The sequence below is a fragment of the Numenius arquata genome, chromosome 22 (assembly GCF_964106895.1).
Source record: "Numenius arquata chromosome 22, bNumArq3.hap1.1, whole genome shotgun sequence".
In the NCBI taxonomy this organism is placed as follows: Eukaryota; Metazoa; Chordata; class Aves; order Charadriiformes; family Scolopacidae; genus Numenius; species Numenius arquata.
This window is the reverse complement of record NC_133597.1, coordinates 991,540-1,010,624: the sequence shown is the minus strand read 5'-3', so window position 1 is coordinate 1,010,624 and position 19,085 is coordinate 991,540. Positions and strand designations below refer to the sequence as shown.

The window sequence follows — 19,085 nt, the reverse complement described above, 5'->3', positions numbered from 1 at the left end:
CGTGAGACTGCCTGAAAATGGCTCGTTTTGCATGATGATATTGCAGAGCTCTGGGTGGAGTGCCCTGAACATCGGTGTTCCCGTCGCCTGGAGCAGGAGACCTCTCTGCCTCTTCTTTCTCGATGCTTTCTCTTGGGACGAGGTGATTATTGTGATGGCAGCAGGAAAAACTGCGAGCAAAACCTGCAAATTTGTGTGGGAGGACCTGGGTGGGCACCTCGAGGATGGAGCAGGACCCGGGAGGAGGAGGAGGAGAAAAGCCTTTAAACCATTCCTTCCCTCTGGAAAAAAAATCAGTCTTCTGAGAGGCACCAGAGCGTCCCCGGGCAGAGCCCCCGGTGAAACCAAGCCCCCACCCCTGAAATTCCCTGCACTTTCCCTTCTGCAGCGCGCGCGGAGGGGATTTCCTACTTCCACCCTCGCACGGTCCTGAGGAAGCTCTGAATTTCCTGAAACCGGAGCACAAGGTGGTTTCCCCAGGCTTTTTCAGGAGACTCTCACCTTTCATGTTACAGCAGTTGCTGGAGGCAGTTGAATGGAACGAAAACATTTGGGAGAAGCCTCTTGAGAAACACCGGGTCTCTCCTCCCCGAGGAGGGGGTTAGGTTTGCCGAAGGGCCACCCCTTTGGCCGAGGGCACAATAAGGTCCTTCCCGAGAAGACACCTTCTGGATGGTGTTTGTGTTCCTTCGCTGCCCGTTCGGGTATTGTGTGTCTTGTGGGTGTGGAGTTTCGGGGCACGGCAGGTAAAGCACACGGTGGAGACGGCACCCGTTCCCCCTGCCCCGCGTTAAGGGAGAGAAAACCAGAGCAACTCACTCCTTCTGCTTCCTCTGGCCCCGCTGGGCAAGCTCTCGGTCAGGTCCTCTACATGCCCTGAACTCGGCCAAGAGTGTCGACTCCAGCCACGTAATTAAGCTGGGAAAGGAGATTTCCTTAGAGCAGATAGAGCTGGGAGGCGAGTAAGGAGTTTAGGAATACTCCGGATCTGTGGATTTTCATTTACGTATTTGCGCCTGAAAATGAGTCATGTCTCTCGGTAGACATCTTGGCTTCGCTCTTTGAGGAAGCTTCTCTTAGCTTTATATATATATATACAGAGAGAGAGATTTAAGCTTTACAGAAGTTCGTTCTTGCAGGGAAAACCCTTGGAGAAAAGCACATAACTCTCCAAGCCCCCCCTGCTCTCTTAACTTTCCCGGTCCGCTCCTGAGCGTTGTCCTTGAAGCCACAGGGTGCAGATCCACCAGAGCCGTGGGTAATGAAACAGAGGAGGAACTGGAGCCCAGGACGCTGCCAGCCTGGAGCAGGGCAGCGGCGGCTCCTCGCTCCGTTAATTACTGCGTCGCCAAACGAGGTCCCGTCCTGCCGTTTCACCTCGTGCCTCGGCTCTAACCCCGCTCCTCCGGCGGCTTCCAGCGCGGAGCGCCAGCCCTGGCTACGGCAGGGAGCTCGGTGACTTCGAGGTCTGGAACCCTTCCTGCGCTCGGAATTAAGGGTTTCAAAGGAAAGAAACAGCTTATTGTACTCGGTGCCTTTTCGGGATTCTGCTGTGTCCTGCTTACATGTAGGGCCGTTACTCCCCTGGCAAGGATTGCGTGATAAAATATGAAGCTTAATTTTCATGTGCTGCAGATTGTTCCCTTAAAGATCCTTTTTTTTATTTCTTTTTTCTCCAGACAGCACCGTGCCTGTCAGAGCATCATTTACATTGCCCTTGGGCTTTGGCGCTGGAGGAGAAATACACACATTTCAGATGGTGGTTTTTCGTCCAGGGACGTGGCACGTCTCTGGGGGCCGAGCGCTTGTCCTCGTCCCTGGCCGGAGCCTCTTACGAGCGTTTCTGTAATTGGGCTTTGGGCTCCTGCGTCCAATCTCCCTGGTTGTGCATCATCAGCGTTTTTTACCGCAGTGCTGCTTTGCATGCCCTTCCCCACGTCTTTGCATGATTCTGCAGTCTTCCTCGACAGAAGTTGTGTAAATTATGCTGTAGCAGAGCGGCCAGGAGGAGGTTTGTGAAAGCGGCTCTTTCCCCAGAGCGAGTGCCATCTCCGAGCGAGAAAACCTGCTGGTGGATGGTAATTCAGCCCACAAATCCCGGGCTAGGCTGGCACGCTGTCGCAGCTCGCTCCCACCCCTGTGTCTTGGCGGGGAGGCGGGTGCTCACTAACTGGAGGCTGAAATCTGATTTAGAAGACGCCGTGCAAACGCTCCTCTGCCAGTAAGAGCAGCCTTTTCCCCCCTGCTACATCAGGCCTTCTGGAAAAGGTTCCTTCCCTTATTATCTGCGTGCGTTGGATGAAACAAATTACTTTCTTGGAGTGGATGTGAGGGGAGGTACTTCTTGGAGACTGAGGGCTTTGCTGTCTGTGCCCCAAAGGGCTGGGAGCCCCCAGCGCTGGGGAAGGTGGAGGGAGGGGAAGCGAGAAGGTCTTCCAGGCTGGAGGGCAGCGGACTGGAAGCACTTAGACTTGTTTAAACTGTTAGCGTAGTGTTGTAGAGCGCTTCTGGTTCAAAATAGATAAATAAATACCTCAATTGGTGGAAGCCTGAACTCCCCCATTTCCATCCCTGTGGATATTTATCCCCCCTGTTATTGGCAGAGAGCCTTGCAGCCAGATTTCGGTCCCTCTGGGTGGCCAGCTGGCGAGTTCTCCGGCTGGCCCCCTGCTTTGGTGCCACAGCAGCTCTCGGGCTGATGCTTGGGCACATCCTCCAGCCGTGAGTTAACGCGGCAGCGGCGAGGCCGAAGAGCGAAGCTGGTGCCGAGATGGAGGGAAACGGGTTCCTTTGAGCAAGTAACACAAACGTTTGGACTCTCTGAGGCAGGGGCAACCTCGGCTGTTTTTATCCGGTGTTGAGCACGGCAGGGCCTGATGCACAGGATTTATTTTTAAAATGCTTTTCCTAAAATGCGATTGGGTCAGTAACCTCTCTTCTGTGTCCCCTCTGCTAGGTGGCTATAAAGATCATCGATAAGACGCAGCTGGACGAAGAGAACCTGAAGAAGATATTTAGAGAAGTTCAGATCATGAAGATGCTTTGCCACCCGCATATCATCAGGCTGTACCAGGTAGGAGCCCTGGGCGGTGGGTTTCCAGCCCTCTGCACCGTGCCCTTAACCCCTGCAGCAGCGCTTTCTCCGGGGTTATCCCTCCGTTTCTCCCAGGTGAAAAACTGGGAGAGTCCTTTGCGTTTTCAAGGTTTCGGAGTACTTTGGTTAGAGGGGGGGAAAGTGTGGCTGATCCTTCTCTTTTCTGGGAGATGGCGCTTCCGCTGTGGGCTGGCCTCTTGCCATTTCTTTATGGCTATTGTGTGCTTTTCAGTTTCCCAGTTGAAACCGGATGCGGGTTCCCCTTCTCAATGGAAGGGAGAGAGCGAGTCCCACACGGGAGCGGGACGGGGAGCGTGCGGCCCCCCTGCTCTCCTCCGGCTGCCCCCTGGCCCCTAGGACTTGCTGATCCGCTCTCCGCTTTCCTGGAAGGCGATCGATAGCAGCGGCAGGCCTGCTTTGGAATATTGTTTGCAGACTTCTCCTCCGGCTTGTTTGGCATTTTCGGTCTGCAAACAAAACCACCGGCGACAGAATCCACCTGCGTCGCCTTTTACGCACGTCTTCGGTGGTGCCCCTCCGGCTGCACGGTCAAATGGAACAGCGAGGAGGTTGGAACGGGCCAGAGACAAACGGAGCGACGGGAGCAGGGAAATAAAGGAACCCAACACCTCGGTGAAACGCTGAAGGCTGGTTTGGAAGCGATTGGACAGATGAATGACTCCCTCCCCAGGCTGACAAGGGCTCAGGCAGTGATGTATAACCAGCGAGTGCCAAAAAGCTCTGTACGAACTCTGCCCTGTTGCTTGTTGTCCCAGTCGTGGGCAGCTGCGGGGCAGGGGCTCCTTCCCAGGGTGCTGCCAGAGGCCTCACAGGCTCTTTTGGGAAAGGAGGGGACTTCCGTCCAAGCTGTGGATGGAAAGTCGGCTCTTCTTTGGGCTGGCGCTCCATGTGGACCGAGGGCTGCCCGGGGACCTTGGGCTCGGGGAAGCGTTCGGGTGCAAGGACCGATTCCGATGGGTGAGCTCCTGTCTGTGGCTGCCCGGCTCGGACGGCAGGCCTCGGGATGTTTAAAAAAAATTGAAATCCCGGGGGAAATACGCTGGGGTTAATTCCTTTCGTAATGTAATGTTCGTGCGCGTGTTCAAGGGAGAAGTTGTGGTGACCCTTGGGAGAAGCTGCCGTTCCCGAGAACCAGCTCGTGTCTGTTCAAGCCCAGTCACTTCTCACCCGTGCCCGATAGAGAGGAGTGTTTCTTTGGCGTCCAAAGAGTTAAACCAGTAGGAGTGACGGCGTTAATGTTTAGCTATTCCGGCCAAACCACCAAGTGCGATGCCCACAGCAGCAGAACTGCGGCATTTTTAAGGTACTTTGGGAACGCTTCTCTGCAAACTGACTCCTTAAAGCTTTTTTTTTTTTTTTTTTGGAGTCAAAAATCCATTATTCCACCTGTTTTATTCCATCTAAAGCTTTTGATGGGACACTGGACAGGTGACACTTGCGACTCGGTTTTGCTGAGGTGAGAAAAGAGCACCCACTGAGGAGCATGTTTCATCTGGCCGTTCTTTCTGGGTACTTTCAGTGGCGTTTATTTTTAGATAAAAGCTACAAAACCCTGGAATTGGGAATTCAGGGCCTTTCACAGCTCTTCATCAGGAATCTGAGTTTAAAAATCACGTTTCCTTGAGCTTATGAAACTTAAAAGGTGTAAATGAGAAAGGAGGAAGTGTCTATAACGAGAGAGTAGTCTGTGACACAAAGGATTCTCTCTGGAAACAGAAATGCCCTTAAAATTATCTCCGTAAGGGAAGGGTTTTCTGGACGTGGAGTGTCACCAGTCAGCGGGAGGTGTGTATCTTGCCCTGTGACAACGCAGCAGAACGGAGCTTCGTCTTTGTTACACCCTTGCCTTAACATTCAGAATAAGAGGGATCCAGCTGTTTAAGCAGCTGCAGTTGCCCGGATCGGGCACGTACCGTTTTTAAAAGACAAAGTCTTCGTGTTCGAGTCCTAGTTCTTAGCAAGAACGATCCCTGTTGGGCTCCAGGTGCCCAGCTCCTCTGGTGGGATAAGTCTGTTTGGTCTCAAAAGCTGAACTTTCACTTGTCATTGAAGCGGAGGAAAACCAAAAGAAAATCAAAATGTTTCCAGGCCTTCTCTAACCAGCGAGTGTGGAAACGGACTCGCCGTGCCGGGCGCCGGAGGCGAAAGACGGGGCGGTTTTCCATCGACAGAGCTGGGAAACCTGTGAAATAAATAGCGTCGCGTTTTGGGATACACCCCAGGTGTGCGCTCACCTGCAGGCGGGTCGCAGCACGCCATCCGGTGACAACCAGCCCTCGGAGCCACCCTGCCCAAACCTTTATTTGCTGCGTTCCGTGTGCTCGGTGTGACCGTACGTCACCCGCTGTCCGCTCGGCGTTAACCACGTGGCTGAGGCCGGTCTTCACCCTCCGGTGCCTTGCCCTGTGCTTTTCTTCTCCTCCGTGTCCTGATGGGGACTTCTCTGGAAGTCGTCCCGGACCCCGAGGTGACTTTGGAGGGTGGGTTTCGCTCAGGGTGTGCGGTGACCGTGCTGCTGTGCCCGGTGTGGCATCACTTGTCTGCACGGTGCTGGCCCTTTGAAGAAATCCCAGCTAAGAAATTGCTGGCCGTGGCCTCTGGGACGCTACGGTCCCGCAATCCTAATACTCTTAAAAACGTGCGTTAAAAACCGCTACAAATGGGCCGTTACCTGCCTGAAAGGTGTGGGCTCCCTAGAGCACCCCCGAGCTCTGCTTTATTTCTAATAGGTCTCGACTCGTTTGAAAGTCGCTTATCAATTCGGCAAATATTCCCCCTTTTGGCAAAATTGTGGGGGTTCTTTTAGTGCCTGCCGTGGGCTGATGAATGCGAAAGGGGAGCTGGTTGGGTTGGAGCGGCCCCGGGAAGCGGCCCCGGCTGCTGGAGCCAGGGGAAGCAGAAGAGGGGGAAGGTGCAGGTGGAGTATTTAGTTACAGATTTAGCATCTAAAACTTGCTCTTTGGTTCGTGCTGTCCCCAGCTCCTGTCCCTTCCTTTGCAGAGCTCCGGAAAGCCTGGGAGAGGGATATTTTGTGAGTTGATGGAAGCAATTACACGTCTTGGAGAAAAACTAAAATTGTTTTAGTCGCATTTCTTTTTGCACGGGGCAGTCTCCTGATCTGTCACTTCTCTGTCCTTGTGTCCAGGTTATGGAGACGGAGAGGATGATTTATCTGGTGACAGAGTACGCCAGCGGAGGGGAAATATTTGGTAAGTACGTTTATTGCCTTCTTTAATCAGATAATGCACTTGGTCAACTCCAGTAAACTGAAAATAGCTGCCAGACTTCTCGTTTCAGCGGAGAGATGCCCTTCAGCCGGAGAACTTTCCATAAAGAAATAAACGGTACCAACTTGATGGAAAAATAGCTTCCGTAACCTCTTTCTTCTTTGGGTTTCGCTGACAGGTGGTGCTGCTCCTCTTTTGTGCTGCCTTTGGGATCAGATACGTTGGAAATAGTCACCGGGTTGGATTTTAAAGCGTTGCCGGATACTTTGCTTCCCAGGAAGTTCTAGGAAACTTGCTGCCCGTAGCGGAAATGCTGGTGTTTGGTAGTAGCTTTCAAAGGCACAGGCAGTCCTGCGGTTCCCTTGTATTTTGTTCCCCAAACCATGTATTTTCTTATCTTTGTGATGTCTGATGTTATCTCAGGGTGCCTTAGTTAACATCCACGTTAAACTCCGCTGTCTGCCAACAGTGCTTTGGCTGAGCTTTCTGACCACAGGAGCTATTCTTCAGAGGAAAAAAAAAGTATCTGCAGCACAATTGCACCAACTGTTGGCTCATTTATTAATTTGTTTCTTTTATTGCCACGACCAACACAAAAACTTGTAGAAATAGAAAGTCAGTTACGCGCTGGAGTTTTGTGCCAGGTGACAAGTCAGGAGTTTACAAGGCTGGTCTCCGCCAGCTCAGCCAACGCGAGCCTCGGAAAGGGGGGAAAATCCTTTGTGCTTGAAGCGAGCGGGCTTAAATCTGCTTCCAGGCGGTGTCCTTGTGAGGACAGGGACATACGGCCTGTCACCTACATGGGAACAGGCTCCTTTTTGTCCCCGGAAGTCATTGCAGAAGATTCGCTTTGGGTGTCAGAGCCTCTGGCTTTGCTGGCAGAGAGGCCGAGTTGAGACAAAGCTCTTAGTGAAGCAAGAGAAGCCCCAAATTAAGGAAAATAAGACAAGTTGAGCAGAAGAATGCTGGTTTCCAGGAACTATAATCTGCTAGCGGTTCCTCAGTACCTTTGTGGATGGTCGTCGCCTTCTCAGCATTGTCCATGTCCTTTGGATTCCCTCTCTGAGGAGGTAAGAAGCAGGTGTTTGGGAAGCGTGGATCACCTGGGGAAAAAACCTGAGTTCCTCCAGCCCAGTCTTCCCGTTGTTTCCTCAAACAGGAGTCGTCGTGCTGGCCGCTCGGCCGCTCCGAAGGCTTGCGAAGTGCCTCGTGCAGGGAGCCGTAACTGCAGCAGCATCCCTTGGATGTGTCTTAGAGTCCGCTTGCGTGTGGATCACCGCAAAAAAGGATAAATCCCTTCTTACTTTTTCTCCCTCTTCTGTTGAATTTGGCAGAGACGGGCTCATCTTTTTTTAAATCCAGAACTATGTGCAAGCTCATAGACAAACTTGGACTGAATTCTCTTGGTTACAAAAATAGCCTTCTGCACGAGTCGAAGTGAAAATCTAATTGCTTTCTGCTCTAGTCCGTGCTGTAGTAAATGCAGCTCGTTAGCATGGCTGATTTCCATTATGCTGCCCAGTATTTTATCCCCGTGGATCGCTGGGACCAGCCAATTCTGTCGTAGCCCTGATGTTTCTCCAGGAGGTTGAGCGTTTTCAGGGGCCGCACGAGGCTCTGCGCGCCCTGGCCGTCGGAGCAGAGAGGGGGAAACTTAAAATCTCAGCTTTTTGTAATCAGGGTTTCCTGAGGAGCCATTACGACTTTGTTCTGAGAGCGGAAGCAGTTTACGGGGAGGAAGCAGCAGCCCGCTTTGGGCAGGTTTCCCTGCCGGCGCCGCATCTCCCGCGCTGAGGAATCTCACGTCCTCCCGCTGTGGAGAGAAGGTCCGTGATCGGCTCTTCCCTCGGAAAATCAGAGTTACAGCAACACGCTTCTGGGAACTGCAAGGTTTTGTTAGGAGCAAATCTCGGTTCTTTCCCCCGATGCTTTAAAAAGACTTTCAAAGGCTTAAACCAGACCGTACGGCTGTAAATATTCCATAGGCAGTAGCAGAGGTTGGAGTTTTTGGCTGAAAGAGTGGAAGTTTCTCAAAAGGGCCACGGTTTCAGCCAGTCGGCGTCGGGCGCTCGTCTGTCCTGTCCCCTGTTGGTCTCGGCTCCGCAGACTCTCCTGGGGGAGCACCTGGGAGGGCTTTAAACCCGGTTATCTCATTTCCAGTAACAGGGCCGGTGGCTCCTTCGGCGGCCGCGCTGCGCCGTAAGTGTCTCCGATTCACCGCTTACTGGAAATGTTTTGATCATTCCCTTTGTTTGCGTAGCGGTGCGTGGGGATCACGGAGGAGACTGGCTTTCGCCGTGGGCTTAAGCAGCGAAATGTAAATTGTTATTTTTGTCCCTGTGCATGGTGTGCGTGTGGTTGGGCTGCCGGTTTGACATTCTGAACAAATGAATGTCTCCATTTAAACATAGGGTGCTCTTTGTTCCAGGTCCCTCCAGTGTCCTTTCCTTGAGGTCAGACAGAATGTAGTCTAAAAGTCTGGTTTGATTTCAGCTGTTGACAGTGAACACTGTAAATAATCCGCCGTCCTCGTTGACAAGAACACGGGTACTCGGTTGAGGAACAAACCTTCTCAGAAAACTTGACCAAATTATTGCCTGGTTGTCGCGATTGGCACGTCTGGTCTCTGCCCTGTCTCCTGCCGGCTTCTCCTGGGCATCAGCTGGGACAGACGCCGCATCGTGGCACCAGTCTCTAGAAGGTCAGGCTGCTTCGGAGAGCACAAGGTCACTAAACGCGCTGGAAATGTGACTTCATCCGCCCGCACGGAGGAGGTGTGAAGCTTCAGCAGGGTTTGCTTTCCAGACAGAGAGCAACTTAAAAGTAGGAGGAGTCTGTCCAGGGGCGAAAGGTGGAAACTTGTGCATCGGTGCTGGCTCTTAACCAGAAGATGCTGTTTCTTCAGAATAGGATTTTACTGTGGTTTTTTTAAGGCAGAGAAGCAGCATCAGGTGCTTTGTACAAGTACAGAGAACAGCGACTGATGTTTTTAAGGGCTGTGAGATGAAATCGTGCGTTCCTTCCTCTCTGGCAAAGACTCAAAGGAGCAGCGCCGTTGGCCTCTTCAGCTCCCCAAGAACGTGCCGACGTCTGTGCGACCCAGCGGCCAGTCTTCTCTTCTGCTGGACTTCTTCTGGACTGGGAGCGCTGGGGATCAGTGGGCCGGCTCCCAGCTGAACGTTGGGGTCATCGCTGTAACCTCCGCCGCGTGAGAGGTTTATGCAGACTAAGCCTGCAATGGTTAATTTTGGCACACAGTTGCCCTGGGTGGTATGTGAAGTATTCTGTGGCCTCATTGTTCCCTCCTTCCTCTGGGGCTCCTGCAGAAACGGCAGCGGTGGCCGAGCGCGGCGCCTACGTGCGGGGCTCGGGGACCCGCCTCCGCTCGCATTTCTGCCTGAAAAGTGAAATTTCACGCCTAACCTAAAAAGATGTGTTTGCAGCCCACGCAGGAGCGACTGATAAAAGGGGCAGCGGAGTTTTCGGTGTGAGCAGGGCTCCGAGGTGCGTGGGACCAAACGGTCTGTGTCCCTGTCCCAGCTCAGGGATGGGTGAACTGCTTTGGGCAAAAATACACCGAAATATATAATACGTGTAGCAAAAACACGCCTTATAGAAAGACTCTGCTGCAGCAGCCGAGTTTGATTTCTTGCCTGCCGGATAATCTCTAAAATATTTTCCAAAATGTTGGGAGGTTGGAGCCTTGCGCCTTGTTTTAGGAGCACTTGGCGCTCCCAGATTGGAGCGGAGGAAAAGACGGGACTGACCTGGACTGGTTCAGGAGCTGAGCCACAGTCTGTCCATCCCTGGTAATAATTCGGAGCAGGCCCTTGCTTAACTCTGCCTGTCCCTCTCCCAACTCTTTAGAGTAATAAATTTTCGACCGTGTAAATGACTTGATGAAAGATGGTGGGACCGTTTGAGACCATCAATTGTGCTCTTCCTGGCAAGTGGATCGAGGGGCGTATTGGAATCGGAGCTGGATTTCCTTCCCCAGCCCTGGTTCAGATTGGCTCGTGGAATGAGTTTATGCGATGAATAAAACGTAATTGACAGGTTCCTTGCAAAACAACCTGGCTGTGTTGCACAACAGGAGTGTCAAAGGCAGAGGAGGAGGCTGCTGTGCAGTCGGAAGCCAGCAGAACTGCTTTGATGGAGCTTGGTAATTAGTATTTACTGCGAGTCAATTATGTCGCAGGTATTTTAATTAATGGGTGACTGGGAAAAATACAACCACCTGACGAGAAACCTTCAGAAGGGATTTATTTTTATGATTTTCAAGAACAGATCTGTGGAGCTCTCCGGCTTAATGGAGGCTCTGGAGTGAAATGAACGGTTTCAGCCTGGTTTTGGCCAGAAGCCTTCTGAGGCCAAGCCGGTGACCCAGCTGAGAAGCAGCAGCCCCTTGAGATGGGCAAGGAGATAACGAGCCCCCAGGGTTTGGCTGCAGGTGCCTCTGCTGGCCCCCTCTGTGGCCCGCGCTGGAGGGGAGAGGGCTTGGGCAAACCTCTCCAAAGCTCTTCCCGTGAGCTGGGGAAACTGGGGAACCCTCCCGGTCCCATGGGTGGTCACTGGGGGCTCTCCAGGAGGCTTCTTGCGTTTCTCCTGTGTTTTAGTAGCTCTGTCTGCAACTCCATAATCTTGCAAACGGCTATTCCTACCCTTATCGTGCCATGTCATTTTTAGCTGGGTTTGCTTGTAGGGGAGAGAGGTTAGGAAAGGGTAACAATTGTGTTTCAGAACTCACCTGCTGCTTGCCTTGACTTTTACCCGTTTCCTGGCCACGTTTCGTTGCCCGTTCTGCTGGTGCTTCAGGGGAGGGGGATGCGTTTTCTCCTCCTTTCTCTGCTGTTCCTGCTGCCTGTCTCCTCTCCATCCCTGCTCGCTGGACAGTATGACGAGTGGCTTCTCTAAGACTGGGCTTTCGTGTTCGACAGGCTGCTGGAGCGGAGCTGGTGTAAACTGGGGAGCGCTGGGGGGGTTTCACTCCGATCTGGTCAGGATCCCTCTGAAGAGGGATGATGTTAAATACCTGCAGCCGGTGGGGTTTTGCTAGAAAACTGAAGTTGGGGAGCCGCTGTCTCTGCTTTTGGTGAGAGTTCCCTTTGGAGAGGCTCGTTAGACCAAAGACTAATTTCCTGTGAAAAACCAGAGGGAAGGAGGGAAGGCGCGTGGCGGCGAACCTGCAGCTCTCCCCGCGGAGGCGACGCGGTGTGAGGCTTGGTATTTGGCTGAAGGAAAAGGTTGAAAAAGTCTTATTTTCCTTTTGATATAGAAGAAGTTTTTTAAAACCTTTGCACTTCTCCCAAAACAGTTGTGATTTTCCAGCCAGCCCTGTCAGCTCTCCTCTAAACAGAGGGAAGTTTGTCATCTTAAAGCCTTTCCCTTGGAGAGAGCCCGGGTGAGGGCTGGTGTGGCAGCGCCGTGCCCGAGCCCTGTCCCGTGCAGCTTCAGTGGTGCCCCTGTCTGGTGCCGGAACCTGGAGAACACGCTGGTGCCTGCATCGTTCCCCATCTCTCCTCGTAAGCCTGTGAGAAACCCCTCTCTGGGCTTCACCACGTGCAAATAAGACTTTGTTCTTTGCTTCGTCCCTCACAGATCACCTGGTGGCCCACGGACGCATGGCGGAGAAGGAAGCCCGGAGAAAGTTCAAGCAGATAGTGGCCGCCGTCAACTTCTGTCACTGTCGTAACATCGTCCACAGAGATCTGAAGGCAGAAAACCTACTTCTGGATGCGAACCTGAACATCAAAATAGCAGGTGAGCTGAGACAAGCAGCGTGGGAGGAAGGCAGCTGCTTTCAGAAGTTAATAAATGTAGGCATTGGCTGCTTCCAGGTATTCAGAGAGAAGGAAACGCAGTGCAGCTAAAGGAAGCTTTGGATTTCTGCGTGGCCTGCTGCCCAGAGCCCGGGCTGCCAGGTTCTAGCCGGGAGATTTATACGTCCCTTTGAGTAGGGCGAAATAAAAGAAGAAATAAAAAAACCCAGGTTTGGCTTCGTAGGCAGATACGCAGCTGTAGATACCGCAGAGTTCCAATACACCGGCTAATGAGCGAGACTAACGTTAAAGAAACGACCTGGTTTTAAGTCCTGCTGCCCGTTTAGCACTTCTGTGCGGCAGGTCAGCCGGGGGGAGAGAGGAAGAATGGAAAAGCGAGGCTGGCAAAGAGCGTGGCAGAGCAGCGCAAGGGAAACGGCTCTCGCAGCCATTTCTCTGTGCCGTCTGACGGAGCAGAACAGCCCCCGTGCTTCGGGTGGTTTATTCGCCCCAGGGAGAGACGCTGAAGGCCCTCCCAGTCTGTTCCCAGCGTTTTGCTGGGCAGTGGGGTTTTTCTCTAATAACTGCCCTTCCGGAGAGCTCGCGCCTCGGGCGGTTCCCAGACTGAGCTGACGCAGCCCCGCGTGCGTGATCCCCCTCCCGCGCGAGGCTGCGCCTGGTGCCGCGTTCGGTGATGCGCTGACTGGGCCTGGCTGTATTTAGCTTTCTGGGATTATGTAGCAACCGATTGAAACAAGAGGATTTAATGCCACCCCGGTCATCGCCTTTCATGCGCTTTCCCATTGGAAGAGCTCGCACTTACCATTTAATTCTACCGGAGCCTAACGCAGAGCGGTTTTGGAAAGCGCTTTGTTGCCCCCTCTCTTAATAGGCTTCCTTGGAGAGCCTGTCAGCTTTGACGAGGATTTATAACTCGGGGGCTATTTTTATTAAAAGAGAAAAAGTGCTTAGGGCTACAAAACTTCTCAGTCGGGGAGCAATTTTAATACTATTAGTTGTGGGTGCTCTTCTGGCCTGATGACATCTTGGAGGGAGAAAACAGTCGTTTGTCACGTTACTGTTCTCTTTTGTCCCATCTGTCGGTGTTAGATCAGAGTTTATCACTCGATTTGTAGTAAAACGATCAGTAATTTCTTACGTTTCTCTCATCCTCACTTTGTGAGGAGGGGGTGGGGAGGGAATGGGAAGGAGTGAAGGATTTCTATGAAACCTCCTCTGGACACTTAATAGTATAAACCATTTCTTGCTCCCCTTTGGGGGAAGGACAGTAACCCGTTGTGGGAGCAGAAGGTAAGAGGCTGATGAAGTTTGGGTTTTTGGGGGGTTCCCATATGCCAAGGGAACCTGAGCTGCCTCGCGCTGTAGGGTGTTTGGTGGCCACCTGAAAGGCAGGGTAGCCCACGCTTCCCAGCACCGCGCTGTGTGCGGGCGCCGAGAGAAACTCTGACAAGGTGGGGGAAATGGCTCGGTTTTGCCCCAGCCCGTGGGTAACCCCAGCGCGGGCCAGTGGAAGGAGCTGGTGGCAAGTAACGGGGCGGCTACAAGAAGGGCTGCTCAGGAGGTCTTGGTGAGCAGCGCTTTCTGGTGTCGGCTGCGTGCAAGCAGATGCACTAGTGATTTGAGGCCATCTTGTGTTCACGGGGTAAAATCCGATCCCTGGGCGGGGGGGGGGGGGGGAGGGTGCCCAGCAAATGAAAAGAAAGAAAGAAAAAAACCAAACCCACCAAACTTCAAAACTAACTCGGGTAGAAACTGGAATAGGGCTGGATTTCCAGCAGCAATGTCCACTTGAGCGTGCTGACAAGCTCTCTGAATGTCTGAAAATTGTGGAAACTTTTTTTTTTAATCTAAGGGAGTTGGAAACTCTTTTCCTTCCAGATCTCTGCTCCCAGAATGGACTCTAGGAGACAGTTCCCACCCTGGTGGTAGCGGTGTTTTGCTTGGCAGGAAGACGTGGTAGTGATTTGAAGAGTAGCCTGGAAAAGCTGATTTATGCTGTAGGATTTTCCAAGTGTTAAGTATTGTCCCTATAACTCATCAGTTACAGCTCGACACCAGCTCTTCCGTCGTTTCGAGAGCAAGAGGAGAAGTGATAGCAAGCGCTCTCCTGGAGCGGCAGCGAAGCCTTCCCCGCTGAGCCCGGTGTCGGGGGCTAACTGGGACCTCTTTAATAATGCATTTCACGGATGTGGAGCTTCCGCCCGTGGATGCTTTTTCTCCAGCGCGCCCCGAGTCGGGAACTGCTGGCACCGTGCTCGCTTGTGCTCCCGGGCGGAGAGTTCGGCCAGGAGCTGGGATTATTGCTGAATACCCCGGGTACGGTTTCGGGGAGGAATCCCATCCGTGCATCGCTTTGCGTTCGTCTGCAGGAGTCCGCTCCCTCTTCTGAGGGTAAAAGTCCCTGAGTGCAGATACTACAGCAGCTCCCTCAAGCTCTGCTCCGGGGAACCGTGAGGGACTGGGCCCTCTTTTATAGCACTGAGATGTTTCTCGGAGGTATTTCCCTCTATCACGTCATCCTGGCTTTTACCTTGCTCTTTCAAAACGTCCTTTTCCCTCTGCACCTGGTTGTGCCACGAGACCCGCTTGCTCCCTGGGGATTGGGATTTAGAGGTCTTTCCTTGGACTGGGGTGACTTGTCGTAGTTTTTAAGAAAGTTTATTTAAATCACTAGTTTCTTTTGTTTGTTTTTAGATCTTTGTTTTGTTGCTTTGGGGTTTTCAAATCCTCTCCCTTAACTTTTTTGGAGGGCTTTTCAAAAGCCTGCCGTTGTCACCAGCCTTGTCCTCGGCTCATGGAGCACAGGTGGGTTCTGGAAGCTGCTTCCGGCCTTTGAACAGCGTGTTGGACAACACGGAGCCAAGCAGTGTCTCACCTGGAGCCTGGAAATCGCTGGGCAGAGCCGCAGCTCTCCCCAGGGAGGGGATTTTCAGCTGTGGGGTGACCACAGGAGCTGCCGTTGAACCCCAACATGCTCGCAGCGTCTCTGCCCTGCGAGCCCGGCTCTCGGAGAGCTGCTCTCTGTGCCCACCTCCTTCCACTCCCGAAGAGCTGTGAGCCCCTGGGCTAATTCCAGCCCCCTGTGAGAGAGGGGTAAAGTTTCGCAGCCACCCAATCTCCTGCGGCTGCGAGGAAGCGGAGAAGGTTGCGGGAGGCAGCTGCTGCATGTCCGTTGGGTGGCCGTGGTGGCCGCCAGCTGGCACGGCAGGGCTTTGCCCTCGCTGCCGCTCGCTTGCCGGGCTGCCCTCGAACAGGGCTCGTCGGTGTGGCTGGTGCGGCCACCGGGGAACACCTCGATCCTCTGTGCCGGGCGGCACGGGGCGATATTCACCTCTTCCAAAATATGAGTGGTTCCCAAAATGCTGCACAGCCCACCTGAGCGTATACCAGGATAAAGCAAGTAACTAAACCAGAATAATTTGCTCAAAATACGTGAAATATCAAAATTCCAGCGTGTTCTTGCACAGTCGGAAGGAGTTTACACCCAAACTTGAGTACAAATGCTCTGTTTTAGGAGACGGAATGCCTTTAGGGCTGCAGTTTTTATTCATGCTCTGGTGGCCGTAATTCAGACAATTGTTACCCAGCGCGCTCTAAGGGTGAGTCGGGACAGCCCAAAAGCTTGCAGAGGTGGAAAAGACAATTGTGCCCCTGAGTATGATTGCCCTGAAATAGCTCTCCAAAGCCTGGCTGCTCCCGTGTTTTGGAAGTTCAGATGACTTCATTTCCAGCCGTAAAAACCCAAAGGGCGTTTCACTGCCTTGTTTGGATGCTTTTAAAGAACGCTTCCATCTCTGGGCCGTGTCTGGAGGTAGGGTCCGAGCGGAGTTGCCTGCACTCAGGCGTTCCTGCAGGAACAGGCCACGCTGGGTGTTCCTCACCAGCGGAAACCATCTCCTCGTCGGGCACGTGCCCCTGGGAAGGGCTGGGGAGAAGGAAAGTTGGCTGCTCGCCCCTGGAGCTGAGCCGGCAGGAGCTGTGGGAAGGAGAGGAGTCACCTGGAATCAGGTCGTGGAGAATCCCATAAGGAAGGAAGTGATGGCGACTGGGAGCACGGACTCGCCAGTTAATGCATTGTCTGGGGGTGTTGGCCATCACTGGCCATGTTGGTGGCTCGCTCTGGGCACTTGGAAAGGGGCTTTTGTCTAAAAGACAGCAACCGTTTTCCTTTCACCGGGGCGATACCGAATGTGTTAGGGCAAACCTGCAGTTTTATAGTATTTAGGAAAACAAACCTTTCCTTGGCGTGAACGCGTGCCGAAGTCCTTGTCTTTTAAAGCCTGGGTAAGTGACTGTAAGGAAAAGTAGGCAGATATAAACAACAATGAATTTTCAAGATGAATTTTTCTATTTAAAGAAATGGAAAAAAAAAACTTTTGTGCTTTTGGATCTCAAATATTCTTTGCCGTTTGAATATGAGTATTAAAATCCGCATTTTCAGTGGAATTCTTGCAGGGTGCTGGGATGTCGTGTCTCGCTGACAGGGCGGCACTCAGCCCTGCCTTATCCCAGATACGCTGCAGTTCCGACCAGGGACGGAGTCGAAATTAATCTTAAGCTCTTTATGAGAGATTTTTCCTTTCTGCAGCTGTAGCGTCTGCTTCCGCCACGATGCTTTTCTCATTTAATCAGAGCTTGCAGACGGCGTAGTTCTGGCCCTGCTTGTTTTTCCCAGCGTTTCTCTGGCGAGCCTGCCGTGAGGAGCTGCAAATGCCACCAACAACGTCCTCGCTGCCATGGGTCCCCGTCTGAGCGCATTAGTGTCACTCCCCCTCCTGCTGGCGCTCTCCTGGCAGGAACACGGGCACAGGGGCTCGCAGACACCCTTTGTGGCACCAGCGACAGAGCCGCTCCGAGGGCACCCCCTTCGCGGGGTGCGGGGACCCCTCTCTCTTACTGTGTATTGGTTTTCTTCAATCGGGGCAAAAAAGAAAGAAGTGATTAATGAGGATTCCTTCTTTTTATAAGAAAAAGCTCGCTTTTCTTGAACCCAGACTTCCATTTCTTTCCTCTCTTTCCAGTACAAGTCCCAGGTGTGTGCCGGGGCTGGGGGGGGCAGGTTAATTAGCAGAGAATGCCATTTGTGCCCACGTAAGCTGATGCTTGACTGCCCGTAAGGTCAAGACCTTCCTTTTAATTTCTCTTTGAGGATTCATTAGTTGCTGTTGGTGAATGATTTGACTGGGTTTGTAGAGCTGCCCACCGTAACCAAAGCTTCCAGCTTATGTCGTGCTTTCTGGAAAATCAGAATTTCCCGCTCTTTTTCCCTGTGCCTGCCTCTTGTCCTTGCTGCTGCCCTGGTCTTAACGGCGTTGTGACACTTGGGGTCGGGGAAGCCTGAAGGTTGGAAATTAGCACAAAACGCTTGTGTGGGATTTCTCAAATATAAGGTGGAAGCCTCTTTCCAAACCATCCACCCGTCTTGCAGTGACCCTCCTTGATCTGATCCTGGGGTATTGACTCCCGCGCGGCAATCGTGTGGCTGAAAAGCCAAGAGGAAGCTCTTGGGAAGATCTTGGTGTTCAGCAAAGGACTCAAATACCGTTTGTTTAGGACAGGTGAAGTGGATCGTGTTCCTCTGATCGCTTCTCTTTGTTCTTTCAGATTTTGGCTTCAGTAACATCTTCACACCTGGTCAGCTGCTGAAAACCTGGTGCGGGAGCCCTCCCTACGCCGCTCCCGAGCTCTTTGAGGGAAAGGAGTACGATGGGCCAAAGGTTGACATCTGGGTATGCGATGAACCTCTTTCTCTTTTACCTTGATCTCATTTTTTGCTCTGTTTGTTTGGCTTTGCTTCCTAAACACTTAGTATGTGTCTTGGAGAAAAGCCCCTGATGTGGTAAAACATGCTTTTCGAAGAGACGCTTGTAAAATTTTATTCTGGCTCCTGTGTCCCATGTTTTCTTTCCTGGGAGGCACGCTGTCAAAAATATTAGTTGCCCAGAAACGCGTTGCGATTCCCAAAAATACGGTTTGCTTAGTTGCTGTTGAATGGCAGAGTACGTGCTGCGGTCGGGCTCGATTGGACAGAGCTGAAAGAGGAGAAAACTTCGGGTTTTGCTCCAGGAGGGTGTGCAGAGACCTGGGGACGTTCCCCTCGGCGGCACTCGCTGTGCTCTGCCCTGCGGCGCCAGCTGGGCCGCCCGCTGTCCTGCCTCTGCTCCTCGCGGGGCTCCCAGCTCTTTATTCTTCTTTATTCTGATTTTCTTCTGTTTAAACGCCACTTGCTGCAATGAACCGCGGTGTCTCCCTGCGCGGCTGCTGACTGCCCTCTGTCCGGCAGAGTCTCGGCGTGGTGCTGTACGTGCTGGTGTGCGGCGCCCTGCCCTTCGACGGGAGCACGCTGCAGAACCTGCGGGCCAGGGTGCTCAGCGGCAAGTTCCGCATCCCCTTTTTCATGTCCACAGGTAAGGCGGGCACACGCCGCGGTCGCCTTCTCTGCTCACAGGTTCTTTGGAGCGCTTAAATGACAGTATCCGAGTTGGTTTCTGTGCCGGGAAGCTTTCCCGCTGCAGGGTGGTTTGTAACCTCAGCTAAAACGAGTTCTGACTCTAGAATTTAGAAACTGAAAGGCCCTTATTTAGAAGCTCAGCTTTCATGTATATAACTCTGCAAACTATAGCAAAACGTCAGCAAAGAGATACTCTGCCTAAATTTGGGGAACTGTGAAAGCTAAAAATGGAAGAGTGATTTAGGAATCTGGAGGCTTTCACTGTACCTGTTTTAGACAAGAAGCTTTTTCCAGCATTTTGGCACATGAATTTCCAGCAATAGCCCCACTGGAGATGGATGTCTGCGACCTGTTTCTGCAAAAATGCTTTTGACTGCTTGAGTAATAAATCTTGTTTCTGAAAAGCGTGATTAATTCTCGGATAAAACCAGCTTCACTTAAGAACGAGTCACCTGTAGGGTCTTGGTTGCCTGCTCGCGGATTAAGGAATAATTTTGCCTGGGCTGCGTGGA

General features: G+C 52.5%; 1 protein-coding gene across 4 annotated transcripts in view; it reads left to right on the top strand.

Annotated features, from left to right (window-relative positions):
* SIK3 (SIK family kinase 3) overlaps positions 1 to 19,085 on the top strand; it is an 81,035-nt gene that overhangs the window by 41,646 nt on the left and 20,304 nt on the right. For 3 of the 4 annotated variants that reach the window (XM_074162370.1, XM_074162369.1, XM_074162366.1), the window contains exons 2-6: positions 2,957 to 3,073; positions 6,261 to 6,324; positions 11,941 to 12,102; positions 17,727 to 17,851; positions 18,406 to 18,529. In XM_074162370.1, coding sequence (XP_074018471.1) covers positions 3,032 to 3,073; positions 6,261 to 6,324; positions 11,941 to 12,102; positions 17,727 to 17,851; positions 18,406 to 18,529 — 517 coding nt within the window. In that variant the 5' untranslated portion in view covers positions 2,957 to 3,031. Of the gene's footprint in view, positions 1 to 2,956; positions 3,074 to 6,260; positions 6,325 to 11,940; positions 12,103 to 17,726; positions 17,852 to 18,405; positions 18,530 to 19,085 lie in introns of those variants that run through there. The other variant, XM_074162368.1, reaches the window with a different exon arrangement.